Source organism: Triturus cristatus, chromosome 2_1 (assembly GCF_964204655.1).
Source record: "Triturus cristatus chromosome 2_1, aTriCri1.1, whole genome shotgun sequence".
Taxonomy (NCBI): domain Eukaryota; kingdom Metazoa; phylum Chordata; class Amphibia; order Caudata; family Salamandridae; genus Triturus; species Triturus cristatus.
In genome coordinates, this window is record NC_140581.1 from 4,791,493 (window position 1) to 4,804,218 (window position 12,726).

At 50.0% G+C, this 12,726-nt stretch overlaps 1 protein-coding gene across 4 annotated transcripts in view; it reads right to left on the minus strand.

The window, feature by feature from the left end:
- Positions 1-12,726, minus strand: part of LOC146863590 (uncharacterized) — a 298,140-nt gene that overhangs the window by 72,953 nt on the left and 212,461 nt on the right. For all 4 annotated transcript variants that reach the window (XM_085627591.1, XM_085627586.1, XM_085627589.1 and 1 more), the window contains one exon: positions 11,606-11,680. In XM_085627591.1, coding sequence (XP_085483717.1) covers positions 11,606-11,680 — 75 coding nt within the window. The remainder of the gene's footprint in view (positions 1-11,605; positions 11,681-12,726) is intronic.

A 12,726-nucleotide genomic window follows, 5' to 3' on the forward strand; every position in this document is an offset into this window, starting at 1 on the left:
TCTGGGGACCAACACTGCTAACAGTAGTACTGGGAGCAGGTGCCTTAGGGGCAACAGTGTTGGGGGCTCCACCCTTTTTGCAATCACTAGTCCAGTGAGTTGTATTTTTGCAATGATTGCACCAGGGTTTCTTTTGACCTTCTTTCTTCTTTTTGGACTGTTGTTGGGACCCACCCTCCTTAGCAGTAGTTTGGGGCCCTGTTGAAGACTTCTGGTCTTTAGATTTCTGATCTCCACCCTTTTGGTCTGTTTTCTTCTGATCACCCCCTTGGCCCTGGTTCTGGTTCTTTTGCTTAACCCTGGTTCTGACCCATTTGTCTGCCTTCTTTCCCAATTCTTGGGGAGAGGTCAGATCAGAGTCAACCAAGTGTTGATGCAGTTGCTGGTTTTGACAGTTATTTAAAATCTGTTCTCTCATCATCAAATTATACAATCCTGTAAAATCAGATACCTTACTTCCCAGCAACCAACCCTCCAAAGCCTTAGTGGCACATTCAACATATTCAGACCAGTCCTGAGTCTGTGTCTTTTGGGTGTCTCTGAACATTAACCTGTACTGTTCAGTGGTTAAGCCTAACCCATCTACCAGAACACTCTTCAGGACTCTGTAATTTCTGACATCCTCTTCTCTAACAGTGAGGAGTCTGTCTCTGCCTCTTCCTTCAAAGGAGAGCCAGAGGATTGCTGCCCACTGGTCTTCAGGAACCTGCTGTACTTTGCAGGCTCTCTCAAGAGCAGTTATCCATTTGTGGATGTCATCCCCACTTTTGTAGGGGGGCACAACCTTGGACAGGTTCCTATTGTCAAAGACCCTATCCTTGTCCTTAGGGACAATGCTGCCACCAGTGGGTATAGACCCACTCTCTCTAGGTTGCCTAGCCTTGTTCAGTTTTTCTTCCATCAGGGCTACTTCTAGCTCTTGCTTCCTGATCCTCAGCTGGGCTTCCTGCATTCTGGCCTCATGTTCCCTCCTCTGAGGGGTGGTCATCCTTTTCCTGGAGTGACCTTGAGAGCCTCTAGAGCCATGGGAAGCATTGGAGTCACCTGAGCGATTCCTTTGTCTCCCAAGCCCTGTGTTAAGTCCACTGGGGAGATCCAATGGGGTAAACCCACTGTCAATCCCCAATAGCCTTAGTTTAGCTGGGCCAAGTATAACACTTGGCACTGGGCTAGTTCTCCCTTCATCCTCACTACTTTCTGTATCCTCACCACTTTCCTCCCCTGTAGTATGATTCTCATCTAAGGGATGGCTATTGGAACTGGGTACCTCTGTAGCATCTTCAGAAGGGGGGCCTCCTGTTCCTGACCCTAAGGGGGCTAACTGGGAAGCTTTCCTGAGTTCTCTCTGATTCTCATCATTTTGTAAGAGTTCTCTGAGCTCAGCAGAGGTAGGGTTCTTGGGCTGTTTAAGGCCTCTAAGAGTTGCCAAATGCCTGAGCTCATTCTGGTTAAGGGTAGCAAAGCTGGATGGTGCCCTCTGGGGGTCACTCTCAACAGAGATGGGTACAGTGGACCCCTCTGCCCCGGCCATTGCTCTTAAGTGTGGGTGGATGTGTTGCAATCTACCTACACTTGGGTTTACCTACTAAACCTATCTAGTAGTTGTAGTCAGGGTGTGCTACTCCCTTTGCTCTACAACAACTAAGTTCAGTAGAACTTATGTATATCTAATCTTGTTTTATATGTACCTACAGGTACCTATGTGATCTTTCAATTGGTAACCAAGAGATTACAATGGTAAAACACAGCAAGCTCAAATCCCACCGCTGCTCACCAATGTGAGAAGTTGGCCTGGTATATGATGCTCACTAGTTAAAGTGATCACCTTGTACCATGCCAAGCAACCCTTATGGTGTGGTTGTAAGTCAACCTTTTCGGACTAGCTGCCCTAGTGGTAGCGTAGGCTAAGCAGTCTTTGAGGCTAAACTCGTGAAGCGTGTTAAGCCAGCTGTTTTACCAAATGTAACCCCCTTTTATACCAATGAAAGGACACCACACAGATATATATTCAAAATATATATGTATTTATTTCTCAAAGTAACCCCTAGTCTCTTTATGAGCACAGGAGCACAAATCGTCAAACAAGATTACAGTAGAATACACAGAAGTTGCACTTTATATGGATAGGCCCTGGTGGCCGCTCAAACCATATACTAAAATAGTGGTATAAGTACCACAAACAGAAAAGGGAAAAGGCCTAGGGCCTCTAGAATCGCTGGGCCTACAAGGAGCTAACTTCAGTTAGTGACCAGGAGGTCCACGGGTGGCGTGTGCAGAGCAAATAGTCACACGCGTGCTCCCATAGGTCTCAATGGGTGCGTAAAAAGTACAAAGTTACTGCAAAGAGGATCTTCCGGATGGACTAGGAACTCAAGATTTGGAACACAGGCACTAGAGATGTATTACTACACTTGGGCACAGGTGTGCCAGCTTTACCTCACCCACAGGAAGCGGGTGCATAGGCCTCGAAGTGCGTCGGGTTTCTTCTATCTGTTCCGGGGAGCCTGAAGACAAAGATGCTGCAGGCGGTCGGTCCGGGAGAGATGCAGTGGATCCAAGAGTGGATCGGAGATATTGAAGACCTGTAAGCAGAGGGGACAGTGTTCACAGTCACTAGCCAGTGACCAGCGTGGCACCAGGTGGGTACCAGGCAGTGTCGGGTGCAAACAGGAAGAAAGGTGTAGCTTGTCTCTGCAGCCACGTGGTCCCTGGAGGTCGACGACGTCCAGGAGTCGGTTCACGAGCTGTCCCACGCAGGCTCTCGCTGTCGGCGGTGTCGGCGACTTGATCGAAGCAAACAAGCCTTGGCAAAAGCAATTGTTGTAGGAGATGAAATAAGCTGATGGTTCTGACCAGCAAGGTCAGAGGGACTGCTCCTTTGGAGGGGAGCAAGGGCCAGTCTGGAGCAACCAGACCAGCGGTGTATTTCGTAGAGTTCGTCGCCAAGATGGCTACTAGCCAGCGGGCCAGCAACCGGTTAGGCGCGTCGAGTGGCAAAATGCAGAAGGGCCCCACGCAGATCGTGGAGATGCTGGAGGGCTCACCTTTGGTGCAGATGCTGCTCGAGGGTTGGGCTTCTCAGATCCCAAAGCACAACTTGGAGGGAGCCTCGGTTGTTGCACTTGTCAGCTTGTCGTGGTCGTTTCAAGATGGCTGGCTCCACGTGTCTCGGTGCCTCCACGGGTCTCCTCTTTTCAGGGACTGTGGATCGGGCGGTGAGAGGTCTGGAGGTCCAGGTCTTGTCAGTCTCTGGGCTCGGGCTCCGGCGGGAGGCGGCGGCAAAGCAGACGTTGATTCGCTGGATGGTGCTTGCGTTAGCAAGGTGGTCACTCCCTGACCACAGGGGAGATTGGCTTCAGTCCTCTGTGCGGCAGAGCGTCGAAGTTCCCGTCTTCTTCTTAGTGTTAAGTTGATTCCAGGATGTCTGAAGTCTTAGGACACAGCTCCTACCTTTAAGCGGATTCTAGGGGCCGGACTACCTGCTAGGTCCCTCCCTATGGGTGGGACCAGGAAGGGGGGTGGTTACACCCCCAATCCTTTGTCCAGCTCGCCCCAGGCCCGGGACTGGTGTGCCCCAGGACCGGTTTGAACTGGCATATGCACCGAGGCTCCTTGTGAGCCACAGGCATGTCTGGTTTCTTTCAAGCCCTACCTGACCAATACACAAAATCCTGTCTGGTGTGGTGCATGCACCTCCCCTGGCAGGAAACCCTTTGTCCACACCTCCCAAGCTGGAAGGACTCCCAGCAGCAGGAGGGCAGACTTGTGTCTGTGGTGGCAGCATCCATTTTGTGGAGCTGAGGCTATGTCTGATTTTACCCGGGTTTCAGGTACTGTACATGTCGTGTCCCTCTAGAAGGGTGGAATGCTAACCCCGTCGCCAGAATTGGCGAGGGGTTAGTATTCCAATTCGTATGACACCTCACTTGACATGTTTTGATAAAGCCAAACCAAAGATAGCATTTAACCGCGAGGTTCATAATGCACTTAAGAGTATATGGTATGACGATATCTGGAAACAGTAGAAGGAAGTTGTTCCGACCACTGCAGACAGGCTCAGCTCATGCCAGAGCACCATCTCACATGGAACCAAGCACTCTGCCTTCAGGATTGTTAAGGCCTGCCATAGGAGTGACTTATAGGTTACCAGGTGTCCCATTTAAGGTTAGGTATAGGTATACTACACCTAAGTAAGAGGTGATTACACCAACTTACCCCAGCTGAGTGATCAGCCAGTTGTGTCAAATTGTTAGGCCAAGCCTGGGGTGGCATAATACATGCTTCAGCCCCTGGCAGGCCTTGGGCACACCAATGCCCTGGGTACCTAGTGTACACTGGTACAGGGGCTGACAGGGTGATCCACTTCCAATTGGTTATGCACCTAGGGTGCATAGTTTTAATTTAGTAGAGAGAACAGCAGGCTGGGGGTCTGATTGGCAGGCCCACAGCCTCAATATGTCAAAAACCAGTGAAGCAAAAAGCAAAAATTTGGGGTGACCATAGGATAGCAGACCCTACTCTCCTACATCAAGGAGTCCATATAGGGGAGTGCATCGAGTCGTGGCGCCAACCATGCAGTCTTAATGATATGGGGGCTGCCCATGCCCTGTCACCGATCATGACCATCGCCGGGCCCCGCACTCCACGGGGGAAAAGAGAAACCAGCACACCATCGGGTCCCACACAGGGGCGGCTGGTGACATTTGAAGGTGGTGAGGCGTAGAGGTCCGAGTTGAGTGCCCAGTGGTGGGAGGGGGAGGGGGGCTCGGGAGGGTTCAACTGACTTCTGCCAAACAGAAACAATACCTGATGCCTCCTTTCGGCAGCTAAAGCTCAACTCCGTGCATGCACAAATCTATAAATTAAACCACCCAAGCCACATTTGGGAATTTCTGAAAGTACTGTACACGCGTGCTACTCTAAGACTTCTGCACTGCAGTCACCACCACAGTCGATCTTCCACATTAGCACCTCCTCTCAAAACTCTAATAAAAGCCTGGCTAGCGCGAGAATGTAATAGCGCAGAGGAAGTAAATCATGAAAATCATAATTTAATGAGAGAAGAAGGCATGCTTGGCATTGCGGCTGTAGTTTCTCCCATGCAGGCATGCCATGTCTGTTAAAACATAATTGAAACTGTGAATGTTATGCCACATCAATACTGTTGTTCCGAGTGTTGACAGCACCTCTACATTAATGTTATGACGGTTCCCTCAGGAGGAACCCAACATTTTATAATTCTCTTTGGCTCAAATTTAACCCATCGCCTCGTAAGCATTTTTTAGGCACAAAGAATATTATTACAGCCTTGACAGGAAAGAATAGTATTAAAATGTCTCTTTGTTAATGTGCCACGGACTTCCGTAAAAAACAAGAAACAGTTTCCGTTCCCATGAGGAGCACGCTGATTGCAATGTGAAGCCAATCCAGTCAGGGAGGGAAGCCTGGAACGCGCGCGCTTTTTGCCAAGTGACAACTCTGCAATTGATTATTATATAGGTAGCCCAAAAAATAAAGAAAGCAGACTGACTGCAGCTGAATTATGGATCGCCATTCCCCAAGGCTCGAGGATGACATGATGATCCAATCAACACCGCCAGCCCCTCAGCGAGGCAGGAGTTTAATAGGAGGGGGCGGGGAGAGAAATATTGGCCTTCATGGGAGATTGTATGCTGCAATCTGTGATTCGGTAGAGAGAGACTGCGCTGGCAATTCATTTATGACCCGTTTGTTGCATAATGTGCAGGTAAGTTACAGCTCCCAAACAGTTACCGGCGTGCGGCGATTACATTTAAAGCCATAATTCCAAGAAAGTTTCAGCTGATGTTCGTAATACCAATTTCTATCACCCTCCTACTTATAAAAACATAATAATAATAGCACATAAAGGTTTTATTGAGACAATATTTTACAGCAACATGGATTATTTAATTTTGTGCCTACCTGGCGTCACTCTGCTTGTGCTTTCCTAGCTGCCGAATCGATTCATCATTTTTCAACACAACCACTCGTTTGTGAATGTTCATGAGCGCCACCCACTGCACTGTTTATTTTGCTCGATCCACTTACCAAGTGACATCGATCTCTGCCCAAGAAACACATCCGGGCCTGTGGCGTGTGAGAGGCAGGAGGGAGAGTGTTCTGCAGTGCGGTGCTTGAATGTGGCCGGTGCCGGTGTCCGTCCTGAGCAATGCACAAGCTCCCGCCTCCCATTGACCAATCAGGAGGCCTGGGATTAGCGCGAAGGCAAGGGGAGTGGTCCGGTTGTGGCCACCCACTGCCCTGCCCCTTGCCATTGATTTCAGTGGCGCGATCCTGAAGACGCCTGGGGCGCAGCATGGGCGCCCCATTTGAAACCAGGCATGTTCCGCTTTCTTTTGTCACTCCCTTCATGATGACATCACTCTTTCCGCATATGCTTCCAGGGCGAGCAATATTCCTCGCCCCGGCCAGCACATGCGCAGGAGGTCTCTGACCTGCTGTGACCTCGTCGTCCGTCCCTAGAAGAAAACAGAGTCAGAGTGAATTTAATTTGTATTGTTTATTGTGATCGACACACGGGGCAATGAGCACTTCTTTTGAGGCTGCTGCATTGCGTGTGGTGTCTTTCTTGTCTTTCTCCCCGATCCTCGTCCCAAGGCTAGTGGGGCAACGCCCCATTCGCCCCTATGCACCAGCCGCCACTCCGCCGATCACCACGCGTCCACTCGTGTGGCTACTGGAGCGGGGCTCACCGGCACAAGTGCATGCGCGCCGCCACCAGCGCGGGACGCGCATGGATGACATGCCCGGATCCACCCCTTGGCGTCTGGGCACTGGACTCCGTGAGTCCGTGGTGCTCCACCCCGCTGCCCGCAGTGTCGTGACAGCTCCCCCCGTTCGCCGATCGTACTCGGGACAGCAGAGATCGCTGCCTGCAGCCCCCGGAGCCTGGCACGCAGGAGCTCACCTCCTGAAGCCAGGTGGATAGCACGATCATTTAGGGGAAGGGAGTCGCCGGGGCAGTTAGCCACGCCCCGACATGTACACGTGTGATGCACACAATATCCCAGCGGATCTGTCTCTATAACTGCTGTACTCGCTATGCTATAGGAAACGTGTAAACAGAGACATGCACATGATTGATGCACACATGGCCCCAGCGGATCCGTGTGCATAACTCCTGTATCTGCTATGATATAGGAGACGTACAGACGTCTGATGCACACACTATCACTCGTGTACATCAGAGACGTGTCACGCACGGCCCCAGCTAATCTGTGCGTATAACTCCTCTACCCGCTATGCCATCATCGCCCTGTACATCAGAGACGCGATGCACACACTATTCCAGGTGATCTGTGTGTATAACTCCTCTACCCGCTATGCCATCATCGCCCTGTACATCAGAGATGCGATGCACTCACTGTTCCAGGTGATCTGTGTGTATAACTGCAGTACCCGCTATGATATTGACGATGAGTACATTATTGATGCATACACTGTTCTAGCTCATCTGTGAGTAAAACTCCCGTATCGTCTGTAACAGAAGATTGTGCGTTGGAATAACTTGTGAATATAATATCACAGCAACAGGTTGTATAACTCAACCATTTATTATCTCATCAGAGGTGTTGGCATGATTTCCCTATCCTAGAAGGGCTGTGTACACCTCCTGTACCTACTACCCCAGCAGCACTGTGTGCACATGCCTGATATCTGCTACCCCAGCAGCACTGTGTGTACAAGTCTGATGTCTGCTATCCCAGCAGCACTGTGTGTACATGCCTGATATCTGCTACCCCAGCAGCACTGTGTGCACATGCCTGATAACTGCTACCCCAGCAGCCCTGGGTGTACAAGTCTGATATCTGCTACCCCAGCAGCACTGTGTGTACAAGTCTGATATCTGCTACCCCAGCAGCACTGTGTGCACATGCCTGATATCTGCTACCCCAGCAGCCCTGGGTGTACAAGTCGGTTATCTGCTACCCCAGCAGCCCTGGGTGTACAAGTCTGATATTTGCTACCCCAGCAGCACTGTGTGCACATGTCTGATATCTGCTACCCCAGCATCACCGTGTGTACAAGTCTGATATTTGCTACCCCAGCAGCACTGTGTGTACAAGTCTGATATCCGCTATCCCAGCAGCACTGTGTGTACAAGCCTGATATTGGCTATCCCAGCAGCACTGTATGTACAAGTCTGATATCTGCTATCCCAGCAGCACTGTGTGTACAAGCCTGATATTGGCTATCCCAGCTGCACTATTTCTACTAGCCTGATATCTGCTACCCTAGCAGCACTGTATGCAAGTTTAATATCTGTTACCCCAGCATCACTGTGTGTACAAGTATGATATTTGCTACCCCAGCAATACTGTGTACACAAGTGATATCTGCTATCCCAGCAGAACGGTGTCTACTAGCCTGATATCTGCTATGCTAGCAGCACTGTGTGTATAAGTCTGATATCTGCTATCCGAGCAGCACTGTGTGCACAGGTCTGATATCTGCTATCCCAGCAGCAATGTGTTCACAAGTCTGATATTTGCTACCACAGCAGCACTGTGTGTACAGGTCTGATATCTGCTATCCGAGCAGCACTGTGTGCACATGCCTGATATCTGCTACCCCAGTAGCACTGTGTGTTCAAGTCTGATATCTGCTACCCCAGCAGCACTATGTGTACAAGTCTGATGTCTGCTATCCCAGCAGCACTGTGTGTACAAGCCTGATATCTGCTATCCCAGCAGCACTGTGTACACAAGTCTGATATTGGCTATCCCAGCAGCATTGTTTCTACTAGCCTGATATATGCTACCCTAGCAGCACTGCATGCAAGTTTAATATCTGCTACCCCAGCAGCACTGTGTAAAAGTCTGACATCAGTTACCCCAGCAGCAGTGTGTGCACAGGTCAGAAATCTGCTACCCCAGCAGCACTGTGTGTAGAAGTCTGATATCTGCTATCTCAACAGCACTGTGTGTAGAGGTCTCATATCTGCTACCCCAGCAGCACTGTGTGTACAAGTCTGATATCTGCTATCCCAGCCACACTGTGTGTAGAGGTTTGATATCTGCTGTCCCAGCAGCATTGTGTGTACAAGTCGATCTGTTACCCCAGCAGCACTGTGTGTACAAGTCTGATATCTGCTACCCCAGCAGCACTGTGTTCACAAGTCTGATATTTGCTACCCCAGCAGCACTGTGTGCACAAGTGATATCTGCTATCCCAGCAGCACTTTGTGTACAAGCCTGATATTGGCTATCCCAGCAGCACTTTTTCTACTAGCCTGATATCTGCTACCCTATCAGCACTGCAGGCAAGTTTAATATCTGCTACCCCAGCAGCACTGTGTAGAAGTCTGATATCTGCTATCCCAGCAGCACTGTGTGCACAAGTCTGATATCTGCTATCCCAGCAGCAATGTGTTCACAAGTCTGATATCTGCTAACCCAGCAGCACTGTGTGTACAAGTCTGATATCTTCTATCCCAGCAGCACTGTGTACACAAGTTAATATCTGCTACCCCAGCAGCACTGTGTGCACAAGTCTGACATCTGCTACCCCAGCAGCAGTGTGTGCACAAGTCAGGAATCTGCTACCCCAGCAGCACTGTGTGTAGAAGTCTGATATCTGCTATCTCAGCAGCACTGTGTGTAGAGGTCTGATATCTGCTATCCCAGCAGCACTGTGTGTACAAGTCTGATATACGCTACCCCAGCAGCACTGTGTGCACAAGTCTGATATCTGCTATCCCAGCAGCACTGCATGCAAGTTTAATATCTGCTACCTCAGCAGCACTGTGTCTACAAGTCTGATATCCGCTACCCCAGCAGCACTGCATGCAAGTTTAATATCGGCTACCCCAGCAGCACTGTGTGTACACATCTTATATCTGCTATCCCAGCAGCAGTGTGTGCACAAGTCAGAAATCTGCTACCCCAGCAGCACTGTGTGTAGAAGTCTGATATCTGCTACCCCAGCAGCACTGTCTGCATATGCCTGATATCTGCTACCCCAGCAGCACTGTGTGCACAAGTGTGACATCTGCTACCCCAGCAGCACTGTGTCTACAAGTCTGATATCCGCTACCCCAGCAGCACTGCAGGCAAGTTTAATATCGGCTACCCCAGCAGCACTGTGTGTACACATCTTATATCTGCTATCCCAGCAGCAGTGTGTGCACAAGTCAGAAATCTGCTACCCCAGCAGCACTGTGTGTAGAAGTCTGATATCTGCTACCCCAGCAGCACTGTCTGCATATGCCTGATATCTGCTACCCCAGCAGCACTGTGTGCACAAGTCTGACATCTGCTACCCCAGCAGCAGTGTGTGCACAAGTCCATAAATCTGCTTCCCCAGCAGCACTGTGTATAGAAGTCTGATATCTGCTACCCCAGCAGCACTGTGTGCCTAAGTCTGATATCTGCTATCCCAGCAGCATTGTGTGCACAAGTCTGACATCTGCTTACCCTACAGCACTGTGTAGGAGTCTGAAATCTGCTAACCCAGCAGCTTTTGTTATCCCACAGCACTGTGTGCACATATCTGATATCTGCTACCCCAGCAGCACTGTGTGTACAAGTCTGATATCTGCTATCCCAGCAGCACTGTGTGTAGAGGTTTGATATCTGCTGTCCCAGCAGCATTGTGTGTACAAGTCTGATATCTGCTACCCCAGCAGCACTGTGTCTACTAATCTGAAATCTTCTACCCTAACAGCACTTTGTGTACAAGTCTGATGTCTGCTATCCCAGCAGCACTGTGTGTACAAGCCTGATATCTGCTATCCCTGCAGCACTGTGTGTACAAGCCTGATATTGGCTATCCCAGCAGCTCTGTGTGTACAAGTCTGATATCTGCTCCCCCAGCAGCACTGTGTGTACAAGTCTGATGTCTGCTACCCCAGCAGCACTGTGTGTACAAGTCTGATATCTGCTATCCCTGCAGCACTGTGTGTACAAGCCTGATATATGCTACCCCAGCAGCACTGTGTGCACAAGTCTGATATTTGCTACCCCAGCAGCAGTGTGTGCACAAGTCTTATATCTGCTACTCCAACAGCACTGTGCATACAAGTCTGATGTCTGCTACCCCAGCAGCAGTGTGAGCACAAGTCTGAAATCTGGTATACCAGGAGCACTGTGTGTACAAGTCTGATATTTACTACCCAAGCAGCACTGCTTGTACACGTCTGATTTCTGCTATTTCAGCAGCACTGTGTGTACAGGTCGGATATCTACTACCCCAGAAGCACTGTGTCTACACGTCTGATGTCTGATATCCCAGCAGCACTGTGCATAAAAGTCTGATATTTGTTACCCAAGCAGCCCTGTGTGCATAAGTCTGATATCTGCTACCCCAGCAGCTCTGTGTGTACAAGTCGGATATCTGCTAGCTCAGCAGCACTGTGCGTACAATTCTGATATCTGCTACCCAAGCAGCACTGTGCGTATAGGTCTGGCACAGGGCGACTGGAATCACTGTTGTGTATTGCACCTCAGTGGGGCTTTGGAGAATAATCCATTATCCCACCAGAAATGTGTACAGATTTGCTAGATCACACTAGGAGCGTGCACTTCCTGAATCCCCCTGAAAGTTATATGGAGAAGGCTTGTACCTGTTGTAGAAGATGCTGCCTTCTTGAGAGGAGTGGAGACAGTTGGCCTCCTACTGGTCTGCAACAAATCTGGATCTGCAAAAAAAAGGAATTTGTGTAAACTCTTTTTGAAAAGCTATACCTTCAATTTAGAGTGATCTATTGCTTGATTGGAACACTCATATGGCAAACAAATTACAAGTTAAGGAGAAGTCCTGCAGCCACTGGTGAGATGTAAGGTGCCGCATATCATGCTTGCTGGAATGCGGACCTTACAGGAGAGACGGGTGATGGCATCACAGTGCCCAGCAACTCAGCCAGTGGACATTCTGTCAGAGGCTCACGGTGACCCGCTCCTCACACAGTGGACATTCTGTCAGAGGCTCACGGTGACCCGCTCCTCACTCAGTGGACATTCTGTCAGAGGCTCACGGTGACCCGCTCCTCACACAGTGGACATTCTGTCAGAGGCTCACGGTGACCCGCGCCTCACTCAGTGGACATTCTGTCAGAGGGTCCCGGTGACCCGCTCCTTGTTAGGTGGACATTCTGATCCAGTATGGATCTCCCAAAAAATATGTAAAGAACCCACTCGTATCAACCAGTGGCATGCTTCAACTTCATCGTCGAGTACTAGTGTGCTGGTCCTCTACCAGATGGGAGCATTACTTTATTTTTTAAGGATACGGAGTAGGATCTGGGATGATTCAAACTATAAAATTACCTACAAGAGGTAGTGACGTTTCTTTGATGTGCTTAGGGGTTGTGGCAAGATTAATAACAGGTGCTGGAGGTATTGACCCGATGATGAAGCATGCCACTGGTTGATACTGGTACGTACAGACACTGTCAGAGGCTCACGGTGACCGGCTCCACGCGCAGTGGACATTCTGTCAGAGGCTAACAATAACCTGCTCCTCGCTAGGTGGACATTCTGTCAGAGGCTCACGGTGACCGGCTCCTCGCGGAGTGGACATTCTGTCAGAGGCTCACAGTAACCTGCTCCTCGCTCAGTGGACATTCTGTCAGAGGCTCACGGTGACCCGCTCCAAACGCAGTGGACATTCTGTCAGAGGCTCACAGTGACCCGCTCCTAGCTCAGTGGACATTCTGTCAGAGGCTCACGGTGACCCGCTCCTCAC